This window comes from Peromyscus californicus, unplaced genomic scaffold (genome assembly GCF_007827085.1).
Source record: "Peromyscus californicus insignis strain IS unplaced genomic scaffold, ASM782708v3 Scaffold_4__1_contigs__length_199733344, whole genome shotgun sequence".
NCBI classification, from domain to species: domain Eukaryota; kingdom Metazoa; phylum Chordata; class Mammalia; order Rodentia; family Cricetidae; genus Peromyscus; species Peromyscus californicus.
The window spans coordinates 71,954,591-71,977,161 of NW_026294562.1; the positions used below are offsets into that span (position 1 = coordinate 71,954,591).

Here is a 22,571-nt window from a genome sequence, read left to right on the forward strand (position 1 = left end):
GAGCAACGACAACAGAGACCATCATATCTTCCAGGCTGTCTTGTATAGTTTCCCAATGTAGACCCAACCCGTAACCAGAGGGCTAACGGGATGAAGCTGAGAAATGTACTGACCTATTTTCTTCATCATCATTTCCTCATCAGAAAATGTCTGCAGAGGTGCAAAGGGCAGCGCATTGTTTGTTAGACTGAGTTGAGCTTCTGGCTGTGAGGATTTGAGGACACGAGGAATCTTCCAAGAAGACAAGCAAGTTGGGAAGTTTCTTCGTAGCTTTAGGAATGGCTGCGATAGAAGAAGGGACATAACACATAGGAGGAAGCAATTTGAATGTTAGTTTCTTTGGGGATAACTTTATCATGAATTCTTAAGATGTACTTATATGTATGTGAGTTTATGTCTATGTGAGTTTATTTAGATCACATCTGTACCAGTGCCAGCGGAAGAGGGCATTGGGTCCCCTGGATCTAAAGATTTCGATGGTTGTGAGCCCCATGATATGGGTGCTAGGAACCAAACCTGGGTCCTCTGCAAGAGCAGTAAGCACTCTTAACCACTGAGCCATCTCTCCAGTCCCATCACTGATTCTTATATCCTACATCTACATTTCAAAATAAGAGAGCTGAATTTAGTACATTTTAAAATTCACTGTCTTTAAAACACAAATGACTTGAATATTGTATGGTATCTCTTTTATCCATCAATGAGCTACTCTAAATAAACTCTCTAATTAAAGATTTATTTTTATTTTTAATTCTGTGTATGTGTGTGTGGTCTGTGTGTAGGTATGCACACATGAGGGCCAGTGCCCACAAAGGCCAGAGGTGTATGGTGATATTTTATTTGTACTGAAATGCGATTTTAATTGTATGTTAATAAATAAAGTTGCCCCGGGGGTCAGAGCTATTAGAGCCATAGCAAAAGCTGGGCGTTGGTGTTGCATGAAGTTAATCCCAGCACTTGATAGGCAGAGCTAGGTAGATCTCTGTGTGTTCAAGGATACAGCCAGCATTGGAGACACACGCCTTTAACCAACCACAGAAGACCTGGAGGTCTGTACAGAAAGGCAGTGACGAGGCAGTCATGTGGTTGGGTTTACAACCAATGAGAAGGCAGAACAGAAAGTCTATATAAAGACAAACAGACAGGAAGTAGGTCTCTTTCAGAGAGGTCTCTTGGCTGAAGAGGCTAGCTGCAGCAGGTGGGTAAGGCTCTTAGCTCTGATCTCTTGGCTTTCTTCTTTGCATTGGTTCTGTATTTCTTATTTAATAAGACGGTTGGTTACATCTACAGAGGTGTCTGATCCCCCTGGAGCCAGAGTTACAGGCAGTTATGAGCCAACTGATGTGGGTGCTGGCAATTGAATTTGGGTCCTCTGAAAAAGCAAAACAGTACCCTCCCTCCCTCTCTTCCTCCCTCCCTCCCCTCCTCTCCTTAGGGTCTCTATGTATAGCTCCTGCTATGCTGGAACTTGCTATGCAGATCAAGCTGGCCTCAAAACTCACAGAGGGAGATGGAGAGATGGCTCAGAAGTTAAGAGCACTGGCTGCTCTTCCAGTAGTTCTGAGTTCAATTCCCAGCAACCACATCGTGGCTCACAACCATCTATAATGAGATCTGGTGCTCACTTCTGGTGTGCAGGCATACATGCAGACAGAACACTGCATACATAATAAACAAACAAACAAACAAACAAACAAACAAATAAATAAATAAAGTGGACTTTCCACTTCAAATGATTAAACAAACAAACAAACAAAACAAAATAAAAAAACTCATAGAGATTCCCCCTGTCTCTTCCTCCTGGGATTAAAGGTGTGTGCCACTACACGTGGCTTCCAGGACCTGTTCCCAACACTGAGCCATCTCCCTGGGCCTAGATAACCTTTAACCATCGAGGAAACAAGTTTCTAGACTTGTTCTCTGAGGACATTTGTCATTTCACTAACTTCTTGGATAGGAGTACAATACTCCTGTTGTCTATGACTAACCACTGTCAGGATGGGGAGACAAGGTAGGACAAGGGTTAAGGAAACAGGTTTTGGAGTCTAAAGGAACTAAGCTTAAATCTTAATATTGGACATGTAATAAATATGCAATTTTGGCAAGTGATTTCATTGTTTTTGGAGGGTACGGTGGTTTGCATAAGAATGTCTCCCAAAGGCTCATATATTTGAATGCTTAGTCACCAGGGAGTGGAACTAATTGGAAAGATTAGGAGATGTGTCCTTGTTGGAGTAAGCATGGCCTTGTGAAAGGATGTGTGCCGCTGGGGATGGGCATTGAGGTTTCAAAAACCCATGTCAGGCGCAGGCTCTCTCTTTCTGCTTGCAGATCAGGATGTAGCCCTCAGGTACTTCTCCAGCATCACACCTACCTGCCGGCCTGCCTGCCTGCTTGTGTGCCTGCCCGCCACCATGCTCCCTGCCATGATGACAATGAACTAAGCCTCTGAAACGATAAGCAACCCCCTAATTAAATGCTGTCTTTTATAAGAGTTGTCTTGGTCATGGTGTCTATTCACAACAATGGAACAATGACCAAGAGGAGTACAAGTGATTTTTTTTTTTTAATGTCTCAGGTAAAATCTCTTACAATCTTAGTTTCTATTCTTGTAAAATGCAGGTAAATTCTTGGAGTCTTGTGAGGATTGATAAAACAATCTATGTAAAAGGTTTATCACAGTATCATTTAGTAGGCGCTCAATAAATATCGTGACTGTTTCTATTACAGCTACTTAGAGTCCAGCCGTGCGGCGGCAGTGCTATTGGAGATGGTAGTGAGAATACAAACTGTTAGCTGCCGCCATTGCTGGCTGTGGCAGTTGGAATGTGATTGGCCCCCATAATGTCATAGGGAGTGGCATGATTAGGAGGTATGGCTTTGTTAGAGTGGGCATGGTCTTGTTGGAGGAAGTGTGTCACTGTGGGAGTGGACTCTGAGGTTTCCTATGCTCAGGACACCGCCCAGTGTCTCAGTAGACTTCCTATTGCCTGCAAAATATAGTACTCTGAGCTATTCCTCCAGCACCATGTCTGCCTGCATGCCACCATGCTCCCTGCCATGATTATGGACTGAACCTCTGAAACCGTAAGCGAGTCACCCCAATTAAATGTTTTTCTTATATGAGTTGCTGTGGTCATGGTGTCTCTTCACAGCAATAAAAACACTAAGACACTTGCCATCTTTGGGCTTCTCTGTTGGAGTGGTCCAACCCCTTAACAAATGTAGCATCACTATAGCGACACGTGCTCTCTTGGTGCTTTGTTCATACATTCACTAACTCAGGGAAAAAGACACAGAACCACTATGTTTGAAACCATGATCAACCTTCGTTGCATGTCACTGACTCTTTGCAATTGTATGCTGAAGTACAAACATATCCACATGGGCAACAGAACCATTGGCCAGGGAAGAAAAACATGTGTTGCCACTTTTTTTCTAGTTCGGTTTTTTTTTTTTTTTGTTTGTTTGTTTTGTTTTGTTTTCAGAATTAGAAGACAGTTTAGGGAAAAGCTGCCCAAATAACACCCTTTGTCATTAAAATCAGAATTGTGACAAGAACTTTAGATTGGGAAGAAGGAGGGGGTGAAACACATTATTTTCCTCTTGATGAGACAGGCAAGGAAAAAAAGAACAGGAAATGGGAAGTGCAAAGAGGCTCCAGCTGGGAAGGAATGCTGCTAACAGCCAAGTGAGACAAGCTGTAGCAGGCAAGCTGTAGCAGCCGGCAAAAGGAAGAAAGGATGGGGGGAAGTGGAAATATGGAAGTGGGAGAGAAATAAATACAGGGCAATTTTGCTCAGTGCTGGTGATGGAGTCTTGGATTGTGCCCTCGATATATAGTCCAAGGAATGAAAGAATGAGCCAACTACCTCCATAAACCGCCTGTGAAACTCGCCTATCCATTTCAAAACCTGCAATACACTGGCCTACATTTCTCATTTCTAGGGGAGGTTATTTACTTCACTGAGCCCACTACAGAATTCTTTCTGTCTCTTAGTCAATATATCACCTTTGTACCTAAGTTGATCTTTAAAAGAAAGCCCACCGCTGAGAAACTTAAGAAGCCAGTGGGTCTTACGATAATACCTATTTTTCCTGCTGACACAGTCATGAGCCCCCTTCGTCTCCATATCGCTACTGACAAAGCACACACCAGTTCAACCCACTAACAATGACTTCAGGTTCCGGAGGAGATAACAGGCAAATGAGCTTTTAAAAAGTTCAAAACAGTATACAATCATCATAAAACATGAAGATTAAGTGCTGTGAATAGAATCCATTTCTGTCCAAAGCATCAAGAGTGAGTCCTTTAGTCTCTTGGTAGTTGATAATAAAGGAAAGGAAATTTGTCCTCCTCTTGCCTTTAACTGCTCAACCAGGATTTCACTGTTGATTTTTCTAATGCTTTCCCCTGTGCTTTGGCATTGACCATAGTCATTGCAATTTTGGTATCCACTCCATCAAAATGATCTTCTGCAGCTAGAACCCATTGTACCACATCATCACTTTTTTTTTTTTTTTTTTTTTTTTTTTTTTTGTACAGAGCAGCAGTTGTTGCTTGAATGGCATAATGGTTATTTATGCCTTGCCAAATCCTTTCCTTAGCTCCAGTCTAATACGTTTTTACTCAGCTGGCCAGAGAGTTCTGATGTACTATGGCTAGAACGATCAAGTCCATGAACTTGGGGAAGGGTGAGGAGTGGCATCTTTAGTTCATTAACTGCTGACAAAAATACAGCATTTAAAAAATTGTGAATGTGAGCCGGGCGGTGGTGGCTCATGCCTTTAATCCCAGCACTCGGGAGGCAGAGCCAAGCGGATCTCTGTGAGTTCGAGGCCAGCCTGGGCTACCAAGTGAGTCCCAGGAAAGGCGCAAAGCTACACAGAGAAACCCTGTCTCGGAAAAAAAAAATTGTGAATGTGGGCAACACATTTTGGTAATACTAGCAATAAATGTGACTCTGCCAAAAGAAATCACAGCCATTTTCATATAACACCTATTTAGTACCAATATCTTGAAATATATTTTTGTTCATCACTATGGCAAAATTACAGAGGTTATTAGAATGACTGCTAGGCTGTATTTAAAAAGCACACACTGCTCTATCACATTAAGACATTTTATAACTGTTTCATTATAATTGATTTCCTTTATAATGCAATATCTTTTATTTTATGCATTTTAAACATTTTGAGGAAAGGTCTATAAACTTTTACTACACTGCTACATATGCTGCGCTCAAGGTGCTGGAAAGCTAAAAATGCTTGACTGTAGAATGTTCTGGCAAATCTGTTATTATTCATGCTACATTTATCCATTGTGTCAGTTAGGACCCCCTTTCCACTATGCTTGAACATAATGAAGTGTTGTTTTAAATGTTCCTAGAGTGCTTCAATATCCAACTGCATTTCTAGCCCAGGAAAGGCGAAGAACACATTGCAGAAGCCATGTTGACCTGCAAAGACTCAGTCAGACTGGCAAAAGGAGAGATTTCAATACACATAGTTGCATTTTGTCCTAAATCCCTACAGTCGCTGTTTTTCTGCCCTGCGTGCCATCCTGGCTCCTACCTCTCTGAGACAGATCCAGAAGTATATCTTTGTCTATCCCCTGCTGACACAGGGCATGAGGAAAGTCTGCTTTTCCTGATGCTGAAACCACTTTTTCCCTTTTCCCAGATGCACGGTAACTTTGCTTTCCTCATGAAACTCTTCTTTCACAGTCTCCCTTCCTAGAGGAAGGAGGAAGGGTCCCTGAACTTCCCACTAAAACTTGAGAATGTTACAGCGCCATCTTCTTGGGGGAAGGACAAAGAAGGGAGGCCCTGTCTCTTCAGACTCAGGAAAGTTACCAAAAGCACCCTTTCTACCCTTGACCCTTGTTCTGCCCTCCTGGACAAATGCCCTGATGTACTGCGTCCATCACAAACATTCTTTCCACCCAACACCTACCAGGAGGTTAGGACATTTCAGTCCAGAGGCCACCTCAAGTGACATTCTGGTCATGACCTCTTCTCATATCCAGTGAATCCCCACTTCCACACAATGTTATTGTGCATCTGCTCTGAGATGTCACTCACTACTGCTGTCTCTTAAGGTCTCTCTATCTGACCACAGCCTCAATACCTGTCCCCTGGCTTTTCTGATAAAATATGGTGCTAAACTTGTTTTTGCATGTCACCAGATTTTCAAGCCTATCAACAAATCTATTTTTTTCCTTCCAGCTGAGATCCCATGTTGACCTTTACAAATATCATTTCACAATACTGGAAACATTCTTACCCACATTTTCTTCTTTAACAACAATCTCTTTATGCTGCTGAGAATTTATCTTCCCTTTCCTAGATCAAGGGCAACTTTCCTTTTTTTGCAAAGCTTTGTCTGGAATGACTTATAAATGAGTTGTGAAAGTTCTTTTTCCCTACCACTCACCCAGTTTCCTTAAGTGAACCCTTTTGAAATGCAAGAGTTAAAACTTAATTAAAATGAAAATGTATTAAAACTCAATGGCGATAGGGTGGTATTAAGATGAGAGGCCTCTTAGAGGTTGATGAGGCCGAAGGACTCCCCTCTTGTGAATGGACTCAAATGCCTTTGTATTAGTTACTTTTCTCATCATTGTTACCAAACACCTTCCAAGAAGCAATAGAAAAGATGTATTTTGTTTGGCTCACTGTTTGAAGATGCCTTCCACCATAGCAGCGCTAAGATGTGCTGGTGGGAGTGGCTAGTGGGTATGGTGACAGAAACATGAAACTTTGCTTACGTTTTGATGGATCAGGAAGCAGAGATGGGACGGGAAGCGGGCAAGGCTACACGTTTCAAGGCTACCCCGGAGACCTACTTCTTCCAACTAGTCTCCAACTCCTAAAGGATCTACAACTTTTCAAAACAGCATCGCCAGGTGGAGACCAAGTGTTCACGCACATAAGCCGGAGGGGGCATTTTATATTAAAACCATACTCCCTTATAAAAGAGACTTTAAACAGTATTCCACTCACTTCCCCTCTGAGTCAGTCAGTCATGTAGGTCACAGGGTTCTCAGCAAGGAAGCCCACACAAGGTAATCTATTCTGTTGGTGAGTTGCTTTTGGACAAACCAGACTTCAGAACTATAAGAGAATAAATGTCTGATCTCTGTAAGTCGCCCACTCTCCGGCACTCTGTTAAAGCATTATAAACAGACTAAGATGCCATATTTATAGTAAGACACAACAATTCTACTTTAGTCATAGGCACAAGTACACACATACAAAGGATACAGTGAAGTCAGCAAAAGTATAAAAAATTAAAGAGTCAATTAAATATTAATGAAGAAATGGCTAAATTTTTGTGCTATATTGATTTAATACAGTATTTCATAGTCATCAAGGCAAACCAGGGAAATAATATATCAACATGGGCCAGGTAATGGTGGCGCATGCCTTTAATCCCAGCACTCGGGAGGCAGAGCCAAGCAGATCTCTGTGAGTTCGAGGCCAGCTTGGTCTACAAAGCGAGTTCTAGGACAGGCTCTAAAGCTACACTCAGAGATCCACCTAGCTCTGCCTCCAGAGTGCTGGGATCAAAGGCGTGTACCACCATCGCCCGGCAGAACTGTGGGGTTTTTATTGTTTATTTCTTTGAAGATAAATATTAGCAAAAGTGGGTTCGTGTCAGTTATATTAGTTTCTGCTCTTTCATTAAGAATACTTGACAAAAATTTTAATGTTAAAACATATTCTCTAAAATTGTATTTATGTGTAGATGTGCAAGCCTGTATGAGTATATTTGCTTATAGGATCCCATGTCAGCCAGATGAGGGAGTCAGATCCCTTGAAGTCACAGGTGGCTGGGCCCTGGGGACAGAACCCAGGCCTTCTGCAAGGGCAGTAAGGGCTCTTAACTGCTGAGCCATCTATCCAGGATCTGTTGAAACTTTTTTTTTTTTTTTTTGTTTTTTGAGACAGGGTTTCTCTGTGTAGCTTTGCACCCTTTCCTGGATCTCCCTCTGTAGACCAGGCTGGCCTCGAACTCACAAAGATCCACCTGCCTCTGCCTCCCGAGTGCTGGGATTAAAGGCATGCACCACCACCGCCCGGCTTTTTCCTTTTTTTTTTTTTCTGTTGAAACTTCTTAATGTGCATATAAAATGCTAGAAATAAGTTTTAGGTAATACAATCAACATAATATTTAAGGATTATTTCTTGGAAATTTTTAAAAGTTATATATATCTTTTTTTAACCATATTTAAACTATATCTAGCTTAAAAGTTAAACTAGATAAACTGGTTTATTCTGGAAACATTTCCCAATAACTGACTTCCCTCCCTCTATCTGGCTCCTTTCTCCTGACGGTCAGGAGAACAATGACTTTCCCTGAGGATGCCTTATCTGATTAAGGTAAGTTTTTCTAGAAAGAAGGCGATGTCCTCAACACACCCAAGGCTGTTTCAAACAAGGAAGATTAACTGTAGGATAAGACTAGTGTGACTCAGAGCTCAGATATATTTTGCCCCGGACTACTACTGTCCTTGAGTCCATTCACCTCCCTAAAAATCATTCTCAGTGACCTGCCCCGCCCCCTTTATCGGTAGTTCTGATTTCCACACTCTTTCGATCTGTGGTCTGAAAATAGTAAATGGACAAGTTGCAGAAATAAACCATATACAATTTTAAATTGCAAACCATACTGAGTAACGAAGTTTCCCATTATCTTAACTCTGTCCAGCTGGCCCACTGATAACTGTGTGGACAGCCAGGTTATCAAACAGACTGTATGACAGCTGTTTTGTACAGTTCAGAGAATGATCTATAGGAGCTGTACTTTTGGTTTTCAGTGTATGAGTTTATTAAGTAGATAGGGAGCAAAAGATAAAAGAATAAATAGTGAGTAGATGGCAAAACATTATCAAACTGGGCACTCACGAGTAGAGACACTGGAGTAGCCCGATTGAGAAAACAAACAAAAAGTAACGTCATCAAATCAGGTGGCTTACAAACCCCTACGAGAAAGAACTGGGGAATCCCCTTCAAACAGTGAGCGAGAATTCCAGATTGAGAGAGTCTTGGACAAAGCAGAATATCTGCTGGGTAACGTTTCCAAGTAAAAGAACAAATAGCAAGCAGCAGACAGAGAACATCAAATCAAGTGCTTACGAACATCCAGCAGAGATCAACTGGCCAAAGTGTCAGCAATCCTGCACAGAGAGAAAGAGTCCATCTTCTCTCCACGGATGAGCTCCAGCACCGCTGCACTTCTTCCTAGTCTCACTGTAAGCATTTTTATATTATAGCATAAACAACAGTAACCTGGGTTGGGAACGGCGTATCGTCTAACCGTGTTTACTTCGGGGTTGTCCTTCCCTCTCCCTGTCACAGAGGTGGGGGAGACAACCTTGCTTCCAGAGCCAGCCTCTCAGTGAGCACCAACAGCACATGACAGCTTACCAATATAATGTGCATCACAACAGTGCTTATGTTTAAATAACTTACATTTTTTTAATAATGGCCCTAAAGTTTGAGAGAAGTCAGCCCGGCAGTTTGGATGTGCCAAAGAAACTAGTATTTCCTTTAAATGAAAGGTTACAGTTCCTACCTTAATAAGGAAAGAAAAACAAAACCAGACAAATGGTGAGGTTGCTAGGATCTATAATAAAAACAAATGATCCATGAAACTGCGAAGACGTAAAAAGAAATTCATCCTTCTTTTACTCTAGCATCTCAAGCTACAAAAGTAATGGCCACAGAGTGATGTGTGTGGCAGGTACTCAAGCTAGAAAAGGGCATTATAGACATCGGTACGGTACCAACCACAGGTTCAGATGTCCATTGGGCATTTAGGAAAATACACTTTGCAGAGGAGGGGGACTATTGTAGTCTTCTAAAATTTCCAGCATCTCTCACTTCCTTCTCCTCTGGGAAGAGGGGATAACTAGGGAACCCAAAAAAACCTTCTAGTTTTACTTGCTTTTAGTTGACTATGAGAACATCACTAATTTTGGAGGTCACACACCTGAGCTTTGCTATAGATGACACCTCTGACTGAGGCTACTCAACAGCCTAAAACAGGGTTTTTGTGCCACACCAACTCCAGTGTCGTCCGTGTGACATGAACAATTATGTCAATAATAGCGGACGGGAGATACGTGTCCCACGGGACTAAGCTCCCTGGAGGTCCCTGGCAGAGTGTCCGTGTTATGCCTCCTTCTTGAAGGAGACGTGCTTCACAGATCATGAGCTCTCTGGGCTATGGGTTCTGTATAACTGTTTTTCTGATAATGTTTTAATTAATCTATAAAACACAGTCAAAACTAATGAATGCTTGTGTTGTGAACTATGGAGGAAAGGGGAAGCTGGTCATGGACCTTATTTAGATATAGCAGAATGAGCTATTCATTAAAGACCTCAAGCCATTAGATAATACAAAGTATAACAGTTCAGGCACTTCTAGGGAATGAACACTCACCCACTAGGAATCCTTTAGGAATCCCAACTAAAGTGATTTATGACAGAAAACGTTATCTCATAGGAGACAGATGGTGGGCCCCTCTGTTGAGGAAGTTCAGCATGGAAAACTTAAGGACTGCAGCAGAACCCCTTCCCCTTACAGGAGTAAAAGTACAAGAGTCCATATTCCAGCAGGTAAAAAGGTTTTATATTAAAACAGATATGTGATAAAAGAACTGAAGAAAGACTTAGGGAGGATCTGCAACATCCAAATTGGCTAAGTGGGTCATGAGAACCAGAACAGTAGAAGTGCGTAATAAACTAGCGAGCGGCTGAGATAAAGATGAAGGCCACAGCTGCAAGAAGCCCACACAAGTCCAGGGACCGTACTAAGTTTAAAAAACACAGACTGCTCTTTGGGTCATAAAGTCCTTGTGAGTGAAGGGGTATGTCCAGCGCCGATTAATAATTGTGTGCTTGCTGTTTTTTTTTAAGATGATGTAATTGAATTATTGCCAAGCTCTTGTTGTTCCTTGTATGACTTGACAGTTTTCTTTTCTGTATATAAACTACTGATTTGCAGAAGTAAAATTGCAGCAGATTCAAACCACTTCTGAGTGTGTTGTCTGTCTGTCATTCGCCGAATCCTTGCCTTCCTGACTACCCAAGCTCTGGTCCCCCTATGGTCGTGGTACCCCCGATGGGCCAGTCCATGACATTTTTGTTGTTGTTGTTTTAAGTAGAACATTTGAAAACTTCAGATAAATTCAAAATGTGGATCATCTAACACAAAGCATGTCATTTGCTGCTTTATTTTTTTTTAACTAAAAGCAGACATATAAGAAATATTTGGTTTATAAGTGTCCACCCTATGGCCCAAGAGCCACATGCAGCCCAAGATGGCTATGAATGCAGACCAATACCAAAATCAAATACTTACTTAAAACATTGTGAGATTTTTCATTATACACACACACACACACACACACACACACACACACACACACACACACACACGGTTTATTTTTATTTTTGAATTATGCGTACACGTGTGTCTGTGTGTAGGCATGTGCAAGTGAGTAGGGGGCCCAAAAAAGCAGAGGTATCAGATTCCTGGAGGTAGAGTTTAGGTGGCTATAAGCCATGAACATGGGTGCTAGAGATTGAACCCAGGTCCTCCATAAGAGCAGAGGTGCTCCCAACCACTGAGCATCTCTCCAGCTCTGTTATATGTGTTTCTGCAATACGTTTTTGAAGCTTCATAGGATAGTTCTTGAACAAGAACTGTATAGATGACAATGTCATGCAAAATAAATGTATGCTTTTTGCAACTGCTGGCCCCAGCTTGGACACCTCTGGATTTAATGTATGCCCAAGACATTCTTTGTCCAGTGTAGCCCACAAGTTTGGCTATAGCTGATCTAAAGAATCACAATATTTAGTAAACAAAGGTTCTCATTATGATAAGGACATTCTTGCGTGAAAGAAGGAGGCATGCTGAGAGATGGAGATAGTATTGAGCCTGTATATATATCCCAGCAGTCTTTCTGCTCACTGGGGTCCTTCTTTCCTTTCCAATGAGTCCTTTCACATACCTGGTTTCCCTAAGACAGGCCTGAGACAACAGTCTGTCTTCTTAAAGTACCGGCCCCTGAAACCCGAGTTACTGGATTCTCTCTTTCCTGACTCCCCTTTGTCTGTAATAAACTTGTATGCCTCTTCTGTTCATCTCTTTACTGTCTGTTTCAGAAGGCTCAGTACCAAACATTCAGAGGGTGCACGTCCATGTTACCTGGGGAGCTTAAAGACAAAAGAGCTACCTGAACCCCACCATGAGGTTTGGGCTTCCTTACATCCAAAAGTCCTCCCAGATAACTAGTATGAAACCTGGTCTAAAATTTGCAGGGTTTTGTCTTGGTCTGGCCAAACACCGTAGGTTAGGCTTTTATACTTTCTCTTAGAGTCACTCATGTAACTCGTTGTGAAGTCCGCTGTTAGCAAAAGCACCCCACTAAGTCAGTTCAGTCAGAACCCCCACCTGATATCTGAACAAGATCCCCTTCTACTCCTTCTCAGGGGATGTCTGATCCTTCTGGGCTGTCTTTAGCAAAAATCATGTAATATCAATTTAGCCGGTATTGCTCCTATGCCTGCTGTTTTCTGTCGTTTTCTACCCACAGACCACATTAGCAGAATGTCTGAAATAAAATATTAGTGACATCAAATGGCCAGGGTAATGAGAACATGAAACCCACCATTGCTGGTGGGAATATGAACTCGTATAGCTGCCCTGGAAAACAGCTTAGCAATTCTTAGAAGTGTGCACATATCATATGAGCCAACAGTTGCTTGTAGCATCAATCTTAAAAGTTCTTATTAATAAAATCAGACCTGTGAGCCAGGTATTGGGGTGAAGCTGGAAGATCAGAGAGACAGAACAAGCCACAGCCACCTCACCTGGCCAACTTCTCAGCTGATCTTGTTTCCTCGGACTGGAAGCCTCTGTGTCCTCATATCCGAATGGCTCTCAGCTGAAATGTGCTGCTAGAAGCCTGAAAGCTTAACCAGTCAAATGCTTAACCAGCCAAATGCTTCTAGTTTCTGGTCCTCACGCCTTATATACCTTTCTGCTTTCTACCACCACTCCCTGGGATTAAAGGCTTGCTTTCTGGGATTAAAGGTGTGATGAGTCACCATGCCTATCTGTATCCTTGAACACATGGATTTCTGCCTCTGGAATGCTAGGATTAAAGGCGTATGCTAGCACTGCCTATCCTTTATGTTTAATATCGTGGCTGCTCTGTCTCTGACCCCAGATAAGTTTATTAGAAAGCACAATATTTGGGGGAATACAATACCACAGTTGCACCTTTGAAAACACACACACACACACACACACACACACACACACACACACACACACGCACACGAAGTATATATCAGACATCAGTGCAAGCCTGTGAATCAATCCTTCTCCCTAGGATAAGGGGTGTGTGTGTGACTACAGTATTCCTAACTTTGACAAAAAGAAGGAAGTAGACAGGGCTTTCATGGAAAACACAGCTATTGACCAGTGAGATGGCTCAGTTGGTACAGGCACACAATGCCTAGCCTGATGACCTGAGTTTGATCCCTGGAACCTACACCATAGAAGGAATAAACTGACTTCTGAGAACACAGATATATCTCTGTAGGAAATTTGAATGGTTTTTTAGGGAGGAAATGACCACTTCTAAGGCAGGCTTTGGGCTGGCAAGATGGTTCAGTGGGTAAAGGTGCTTGCTGCACAAGTCCAGCAACCTGAGTTCAATTCCCAGAACCTACAGAAAGGTGAAAGGAGAGACTTCTACATGCATGTCCACACAAACATCACACACTGAGTTCAATTCCCAGAACCTACAGAAAGGTGAAAGGAGAGACTTCTACATGCATGTCCACACAAACATCACACACTGAGTTCAATTCCCAGAACCTACAGAAAGGTGAAAGGAGAGACTTCTACATGCATGTCCACACAAACATCACACACTGAGTTCAATTTCAGAACCTACAGAAAGATGAAAGGTGAGACTTCTACATGCATGTCCGTCCACACAGACATCACACACTGAGTTCAATTCCCAGAACCTACAGAAAGGTAAAAGGAGAAACTTCTACATGCATGTCCGTCCACACAAACATCACACACTGAGTTCAATTCCCAGAACCTACAAAAAAATGAGACTTCTACATGCATGTCCACACAAACATCACACACTCATACACAATAATTAATTTAAAAAAATAAAAACCTTTTTATTAGTTTTTAAATTTTGAGACAGGATCTCACTAACTAGCTTTGGCTAGTCTGAAACTTATTATGTAGACTAGATTGGCCTTGAACTTGCAGCAATCCTCCTGCCTCTGTCTCTCAAGTACTAGATTTATAAGTGTGTACCACCATACCTGGGTATAAGAAAGTTTTTGATGATGTTTGCATAAATAAATGTCAGTGGCCTTTACATTTTCTTCATGGACATAAACCATGTCCATGAAGAGGGATTATGGTAGTCACATTTCCAAGAGGCTGCTGGTTCTTCTTGGGCAAGGGAATCTCCTAGAAAGTTAAATTTCAGATGTCTTCATCTTAAAATAAAAAAAATAGGCCAGGCTGATGGTACATGCATTTAATACCAGCACTTGAAGGCAGGGGCAGGTGGAGTTCTGTGAGCTCAAGGCAGCCTAGTCTACATGGCAAGTCCCAGGACAGCCAGGGCTCTAGAGTGAGACCCTGTCTCAAAGAGGAGGAAAAATGATTCTACCAATGCTGGGGGTCCAGATAGGTCCTAACCACAGTAGGGGTGTACCACAGGTGACTGTTTAGTTAGGGTTTCTATTGCTGTGAAGAGACACCATGACCACGGTAACTCCTATAAAGGAAAACATTTAATTGGGGATGGCTTATAATTTCAGAGGTTTAGTCCATTATCTTCATGGAGGGAAACATTAGGCAGCATGCAGGCAGACATGGTGCTGGAGAAGGAGCAGAGAGTTCTGCAGTTTGATCTGCAGGTAGCAGAAGGAAACTGGCTGAGACCTCAAAGCCTGCCCCCATAGTGACACACTTCCTCCAGCAAGGCCGCAACTACTCTAACAAAGCTACACCTCCTAATAGTGCCACTCTCTGTGGGCCAAGCATTCAAACACCAGCGTCTATGGGGGCTATTCCTGTTCAAACCACCACATTAGCCCTTCACAAGTAAGGGCATACAGATTGTTTCCACTTCTGGCTGCTATGAATATTTGTGTGCAAGTTTGGAACTCACATTTTTTTCCATATTGTACAAATGATATTTTTCTTACATGTTCAGAAGCATTGTCATACAGCACTAAGATCAATCTGTCTTTCCATGTTTTATGCCCTGCTTCCTCCTTCATATGAATACTCTTATGCTTTAGAGCCATTATTAAGCAAAATATGGGTTTATGCAAACACAGGCACTACAATACAAAGGTCAGATCTAATGAATGGGTAGCATATACTTCATATATACAGGTAGCTGGACAGAGGAGTAACTCATGTTATAGATTGGACAGATTATTATGTTATTCAGAATAACATGCAACAAAAACTGAGTTGTTTATTTCTGAAATTTTCCATTTAATATTTTCAGACCATAGATAACTGCAGGTAGCTAAAATTATGGAAAGTTAAACTATGGAAATCCTGGTTGGGAGAGCTTATTTAAGCCTTTAAATGTGTTCACTTAACCAGCTACATACTTGCTATTCATACAAAATAAGCTTCTCATTACTATTAATATGTATTTTTAATTTTGATTCTCAAGGCTAGCCACTGAATCTAAAGGGTAGAAGAAAAATATTTTACCTATCTCTTACGACAGAATTCTACTCAGCACCAAACTGACTCTGCTACTAAATGATTCCATTTCTCCAACATTGTTGAAATAAAATTATACAGCTAGAAAAGTGATCAGTTGTTGGTAGGAATTAAGGACCGGGGAGGGGAGTAAGGGTACTGTGAGATTATAAGAGGGCAACAAAGACCTTTGTGTTGCTGGGAATTCTCTTTAGCTTGACTGGAGTACTGCAAACACAAATAAGGATGTGATGAAACTCTACAGAACTACACAATTATACATAAGCAAACTGATTATCTGAGACAAATGGGTGGATCACACTAACGGCAATTTCCTGAGTGTGATATTGTACTATAGTTAGTAATGTGAGGGCAAACTTGTTAAAGAGTATGTGGGGCTCTATATTTCTTTTTTTAGTTAAAATTTGTGTGTTTGTATGTGTGTGTGCACGTGTGCCTGTGTGCAGGTGCCTGCTGAGAGCAGAAGAGAGAACAGGCTCCCTTGGAGCTGGAGTTGCAGACTCTAGTAAACTGCCCAGTGTTGACTGCTGGGAACCAAGCTCAGAAGAGCAGTGCACGTTCTTAACCATGAGCCATCTCTCTAGACTCATCTCTAGACTCTTCTCCTTCCCCTTCCTCTTCTATCTCTTCTTCTTCATCAGTGTCTTCTTCATCAGTGTCTCTATGTTGGCTGTAGAGAACTCACTACGTAGACCAGGCTGGCCTCAAACTCAGAGATCTGCCTGCCTCTGCCTCTCAAGTGCTGAGATTAAAGACGTGTGAAGCCATGCCTGGCTAAATTTCTTCTTAAAACTGCAGGGAGAGCTACATTTATTTGAAATGAATGTTGAGAAACTGTCATGCCTTCAAAAGAAATTAAGCAAATTATGGCTTTAAAAATTCCAGGAATTGGCGTGGCTTATGAGAAATTCAACAATTCAGAAGAACTCAATGGTAAAAGTTTAAGATTGTATCTATAGCAAATAATTTGTGCCTATTACGTGAACACGAATAAGAAGCATCCAATATGAAGTACTGATCTTCACAGCTACTGAAACTGAACTTTTCTCTCCCCCCAGGTCTCCGGCTCTCTGTTCTAGCCTCTAGGAGTTCCTAACAATGCCTTAATTTTCTAGAAGAACAGTGACTGGTCCAAAAATGACTAAACAAACCAAACTTCTGGAGTGCACTGTTAAACTTACTAGACTACTAGCTTCCACCAACCTGAAAGGAAAGAATGTTGTAAGGCAGTATTTGAAAGCTACCGACAGAGTTCTCAAGTCTGCTGCAACCCATTTGCCTCATTATCTCCAGCAATGTATTTGGTAAATGTACTTATTTAAGACTTTCTTCTGTGACTACAAAAGTTCATGGAATCTCTTCCACAGTGGAACATGTCCTTTAAAACTACTTGAATCCATCTTTGAAGGCTATAGTTACCCATATTTGGGTCAGAATAAACTATCATTTTATTTTCTTTGGAGTAAGAACCTGGTCTTACCTTAATACCTACAAGGTTATGAGGAAAAAGTCACCCTTTCCCAGACTTACAACATTATACAGTTCTATACCAGTGGTTCTCCAATGTATGAATTTGCCTCCAGGCGACTACTGGCAATCTCTGGAGATAGTTTTAGCAGCCCAAATTCATAACCTTGGTATCTTATGATGCCAGAGGTGACACTAAATATTTTACAACACAGAGGACAGTTCCCTATAATAAAGAATGAGCTGGCTAAAAATGCCATCAGTGCCAAAGTTGAGAAACCCTGATCTAGCCCTTAGGAAAGAAATCCATACAGTGTAGGCCCAAGACAGCTAGTGCACAATGATCCTGAGAGAAGATTATAGTTTCCAGAGAGGATTTTTATGATTATTGGTCTTGGCATCTGAGAGAAAAAAAAGAGTGGGAAACAGATGTAATCATTTTTGCAAAAAAAATCTGTCATTTCTATACTGATGAAGATAAATGTTTTCTACAAGCCCATGTTTTGGTAAACAAAAGGAACATTAGTTGGGACTATGGGTAATCCTTTGGGCAACAGACATATAGGAAAGGGCAGAAATCTGTGACTAATTTCTATAATGGAGAAGTTTCTTAGATTTGAGAAGCCAAAGATCCATAACATGATACAGATATGCCATTGGAGAACATTATATATCTCTGTAAAATCATCATACCAGCTATTCTTATATTTTTTTAATCAAGCAGAGTATTTCTCTATCTTTATACTTTTATTTACACATCTCCTTGGCCTTACTCTCTACCTGAACCTAAGCCACCCTGCTGTGGATATCGCTCTGTATAAAAAAAATACTGATTGGCCAGTAGCCAGGCAGGAAGTATGGGCGGGACAAGCAGAGAAGAGAATTCTGGGAACAGGAAGGCTGAGTCAGGAGACGCTGCCAGCCGCCACCATGAGTATCAACATGTAAGATACTGGTAAGCCATGAGCCATGTGGCAAGGTATAGATTTATAGAAATGGGTTAATTTAAGATAGAAGAACTAGATAACAAGAAGCCTGCCACAGCCATACAGTTTGTAAGCAATATAAGTCTCTGTGTGTTTACTCAGTTGGGTCTGAGCGGCTGCTGGACTGGTGGGTGAGAGAGATTTGTCCTGACCTTGGGCCAGGCAGGACTGGAGAAAACTTCAGCTACACCACCCCTTCTTTGGGCAGTCAGGTCAAGATCCATCTCCTATAAGCCTATCTGCCCATACTACTTCCTCAACGGTAGCAATATTCTGTTTCCTCATTCCTAATATTCATTTTTTAAAAACACACATGCCCCATCTTCCCAATTAAAAACAGAATTTCACTGGTGTCAGGGACCCTGTTGTCTCTAAGACTTGCCACGTACTGTAGTGGCTAGGTGTTCTGTCTATGACCTTGAAGCACTGCTCCTAGAGATGTAGCAGGTAACTGTCCTACCTACCTATGACCTTGAAGTACCTGCCCCTGGGGCGTGGCTCAGGCTACCCTTAAGACCTCAGTTGCACACACATAGGCCACTCTCTTTTCTCCCTCGTGGGCTTGGATGCTGAGATGGACCAGATGGAAGAACAGCGTGGAACTGTAACTAGGCCTTCCAGGACCCTACACTAAATCTCCCATGCTGTAGTGAGTTTTCCTCCCTAATAAATTCCTTCATCCTTTAAGCAGACTCTGTAGATTTCTCGTAGTAACGTACTTTACATAAAGACACCTTTATTCCCTTCCTCTCAGTGTTACTGGTGATGGGTTTTACCTGTATCAATAGCTAGTGTTTACTAAGCCTTTACCACATGTAAGAATCTGTTCTAAGTATATAATACCTAATATCTAATTTAAGCCACTGCTCTCCCCCTTTGCAAGCACTGGGTGTTGTTTCTGAATTTGTCTTTTGCAACTGAAGCCACTAATACAGAATTCAGAGGGTTCATAGAAAGAATGAAAATCACAGATATAAAATACTGTCCCATCCATAGGAAGCTCTTAGCAGATGCCAGACTTCCTGTTTGTCTTTGAACAGGGACTTCTCTACCTAGTTTGTTTTGAGATAGGGTCTTACCATGTAAGCCCAGGCTGCCCTAGAACTCTCAACCTTCCTGCTTCTGTCTCTAGAGTGGGAGATTACAGGTATGTGCCATTGTTGAGACTCATTTCTCTACTCTGTCACTTTCTATCACAGCAATTTTACTGTGATTAAATGCTCCGAGGCTCTCAACCTTCAATAGCACTACATAATCCCAAGGGCTAAACTCCCAAATTCTCTAAAATAGTATCATTCCCTGTTTGTTACAGAACCCCTCTTTTCCTCCTAGATTCTAAAACTGGTATCCAAAGAGCCTCTCTACCCCACCATTGCTCTCTCCTCTGAACTCAGGGGTACACTGTGAACCCCTAAGGACTTGTTCCACAACTAAATGGCATGTGGTTAGGTAGATGTAGTTGTAAAATCTTGAGAACAAACTTTTTGACCATTCATGTTTTAGTCCATATTGCATTTGCTATAGCACACAGTGCCTCATGCAGGACAGCAAGGACATTTACTGAAAGCTGAGTGGACGCTAGGCTCTTCTAAGGGCCTTCCATGAACATATGAATTCATTTAGTCTTCACAACTACCCCATAATTGGTACTGTCAGCTTTTTCCATTTTACAGATCAGAAAACTGAGACTCAAAGAGTAACTGGCTAAGGTTACACCACAGAGCCTGGGCTCTATATCCAAGCAGCTAGCCATCAGAATCTACCTTATTAACCACCATGCTAGTCAAAATTTAGTAAAATATGCTAATTTGTGGTAAAAAAAAAACCTATTTAGGACTATAAATGCACAAATCCAAACAAAATACCTCTATGGTCTCTCCAACGAAGGAGAAGCAGCGGTAGCTTTTGTCAAAGCCACCTCCTAATCCTTTGTATGAAATCTCTACATCTCAAGATTAAGCTGCTGCTACTTGTCAAGATGTTTATAAATTACGTGAGATCAGAAGCTGAAAGAGCACCAAGAACAGGTAGGGTTACATAAACAGTAGATCAAACTGGAAAAAAAAAAAACCCAGATAATTTTCTTTGCTACATTATTATTAAGCAACAATTACAAAACAGTATTAAATAATAATCATGAGAACCTACTGCTAATCCTTTGTGACAACACACTAACATAACTTTACTAATTTACTGAAGACCCAAGACTTGTAAAACAATCAAATAACATTAATTATCTATAATGTGAGACAAAGAGGTGCCGCCTCCAGGCATTCGACTAAAGAAACAGAAGAGCCTTTGATTCCTTGCAGTAAATGCAAAGGAAATATAAAAGCAAAACAATAAAGTCCCAAGAAACTAAACTACTTATACTGACAACCGCAAGTGTATCCAAATGTATGAAAGGTCTGTGAAGCATGCTGTAAGAGGCCAAAGGACTGTATGACAAGAAAGGAAAGTGTGGCAATGCTAATCCTGACACAAGAACTTCAAACAAGTCAACAGTTTGTGTGGCTACAAAGGCCAAAAATAAACACAAATGTAGATTTTTGTCAAGCTTTAAGTTCGTTGAAGATGGACCCTTCCCCTCATCAATAGCTTGTAAAACCAGGAATACTGCAGGATTTTGATTTCTATTCCCAAAATAATGGGATCCGAGTCTTATCTGGCTTGAGACTTGACAGCTGCCCAACAAAATAGATTACTATCTAGTTGGAGGTTTTCCAGTTCACCACCACCACCACCACCACCACCACCACCACCACCACCACCACCACCACCACCAAGGCATCGGATTTCCTTTCCCTTAAAAGTTAATCCAAACCAATTTATCAATCACCAGAGCAGGAAAAACACCCTCCAGGAAAGCTGTCTATTTCAGGCACCTGAAGAAATAGCATAAAGTCTAGCTAAAAATGTAGGCTGGCACAGTGGTTCCTTCGGCCATTGTCCACTCTGGTAAGAGTGTCTTCTGTTATTTCGTACTACAGTCTATCTTCTGCACTGTGCTATGTGTCTGTCTAATTCCAAGATGAGAAAGTCCAAGGGAGCCACAGGAGGCCAGAGAGATGCAGGTGAGACAAGAGGTTGGAATCAGTTCAAGTTTGAGGAAGGGGACTAGAATGGGCTCTTGGGCTCCCCAGAGTCTAAGGTAGGTCCCTCCAAAGGGGCCGCTCAGGTCCTCGCAGTTAGATAAATCATAAGAAATTCTCTCCCTGAATAGTAAGTCCCAGGAATATGAGGTCCCTTCCAGCTTTTTTCCAGCTGGGCTGCTGAAGGGAAGAGGGTGATTCGACGACTAGGCCTAGATTTTAACCATTTAAAAAAAAAAATGTGAGCCAAACTAGTGGAAACACATAAACTATGAACCAATAGCTGAGCAGCCCCCAACTGGATCAGGCCCTCTGGATAAGTGAGACAATTGATTAACTTGAACTGTTTGGGAGGCCCCCAGGCAGTGGGACCGGGACCTGTCCTTAGTGCATGAGCTGGCTGTTTGGAACCTGGGGCCTATGCAGGGACACTTTGCTCAGCCTAGGTGAAGGAAGGAGGGGACTGGATCTGGGTCGACTGAATCTACCAGGCCGAGCTGAATCCCCAGGGGAGTCCTTGCCCTGGAGGAGATGGGAATGGGGGGGGGGGGGGGGAGGACAGGGGAATCCGGTTGATATGTAAAATTAAATTAAATTATAAAATAAAAAAAATGTGGTAACATCGGGGAAATGTGGCACGAGAGAGGTGACATTTCTGCAAAATGCTTCCGAGGACCCTTGATTTTGCAGGTCGTTGAGACTCAGTGGTCTTAGCAAAGGGCATCTTGCAGAGGTGGCACTCCGATTCCAGGCGTGTTGGTTCCGCTGAAGCTTCTAGACCGGCCTCTTCCTTCTTCCCACTAGCTGCCGCACCTGCCCTCCCCAAAAGAAGCTGAAGCAGGCTGGGACCGATCCAGAAGGAAATCTAGATGGCGGTGTCCCGTCAGTGAAAGGTCTGAGAAGACCGTCCCCAGGCCCAGAGCTCCCAAAGACCATTAGAAGATGTCGTCACCAGGGACCAGTGTCGCCTGGACCTCCCGAGACGGTCGTTTCGAACCCACTCACCAGCCCGCCGGCACGCCACAGCTGGAGCGCAGAGACCGCCATCCTCGTCCTAGGCTGGGCCGCCTGCTAAACCTCAGTGCCAGGCACCCTGGGTGGGGCAAGCCCGGGCCCCGCCCACTCTGCTCATCCGCCCCTCGCACACCCCCTGGAGTCCCCGCCCACTCCCGCCTACGGAACCCCAGGAGAGACACACACTCTCTCCACTTGCTCC

General features: G+C 42.3%; 1 protein-coding gene across 1 annotated transcript in view; it reads right to left on the reverse strand.

Annotated features, from left to right (window-relative positions):
• Nucleotides 1-22,492, reverse strand: part of Acadsb (acyl-CoA dehydrogenase short/branched chain) — a 44,973-nt gene extending 22,481 nt beyond the window's left edge. Inside the window, exons 1-2 of the mRNA XM_052714189.1 lie at nt 22,361-22,492; nt 114-282 (exon numbers count right to left, since the gene is read on the reverse strand). Of these exons, the coding sequence (XP_052570149.1) occupies nt 114-282; nt 22,361-22,402 (211 nt within the window). The 5' untranslated portion in view covers nt 22,403-22,492. The remainder of the gene's footprint in view (nt 1-113; nt 283-22,360) is intronic.
• Nucleotides 22,493-22,571: the final 79 nt, after the last annotated feature.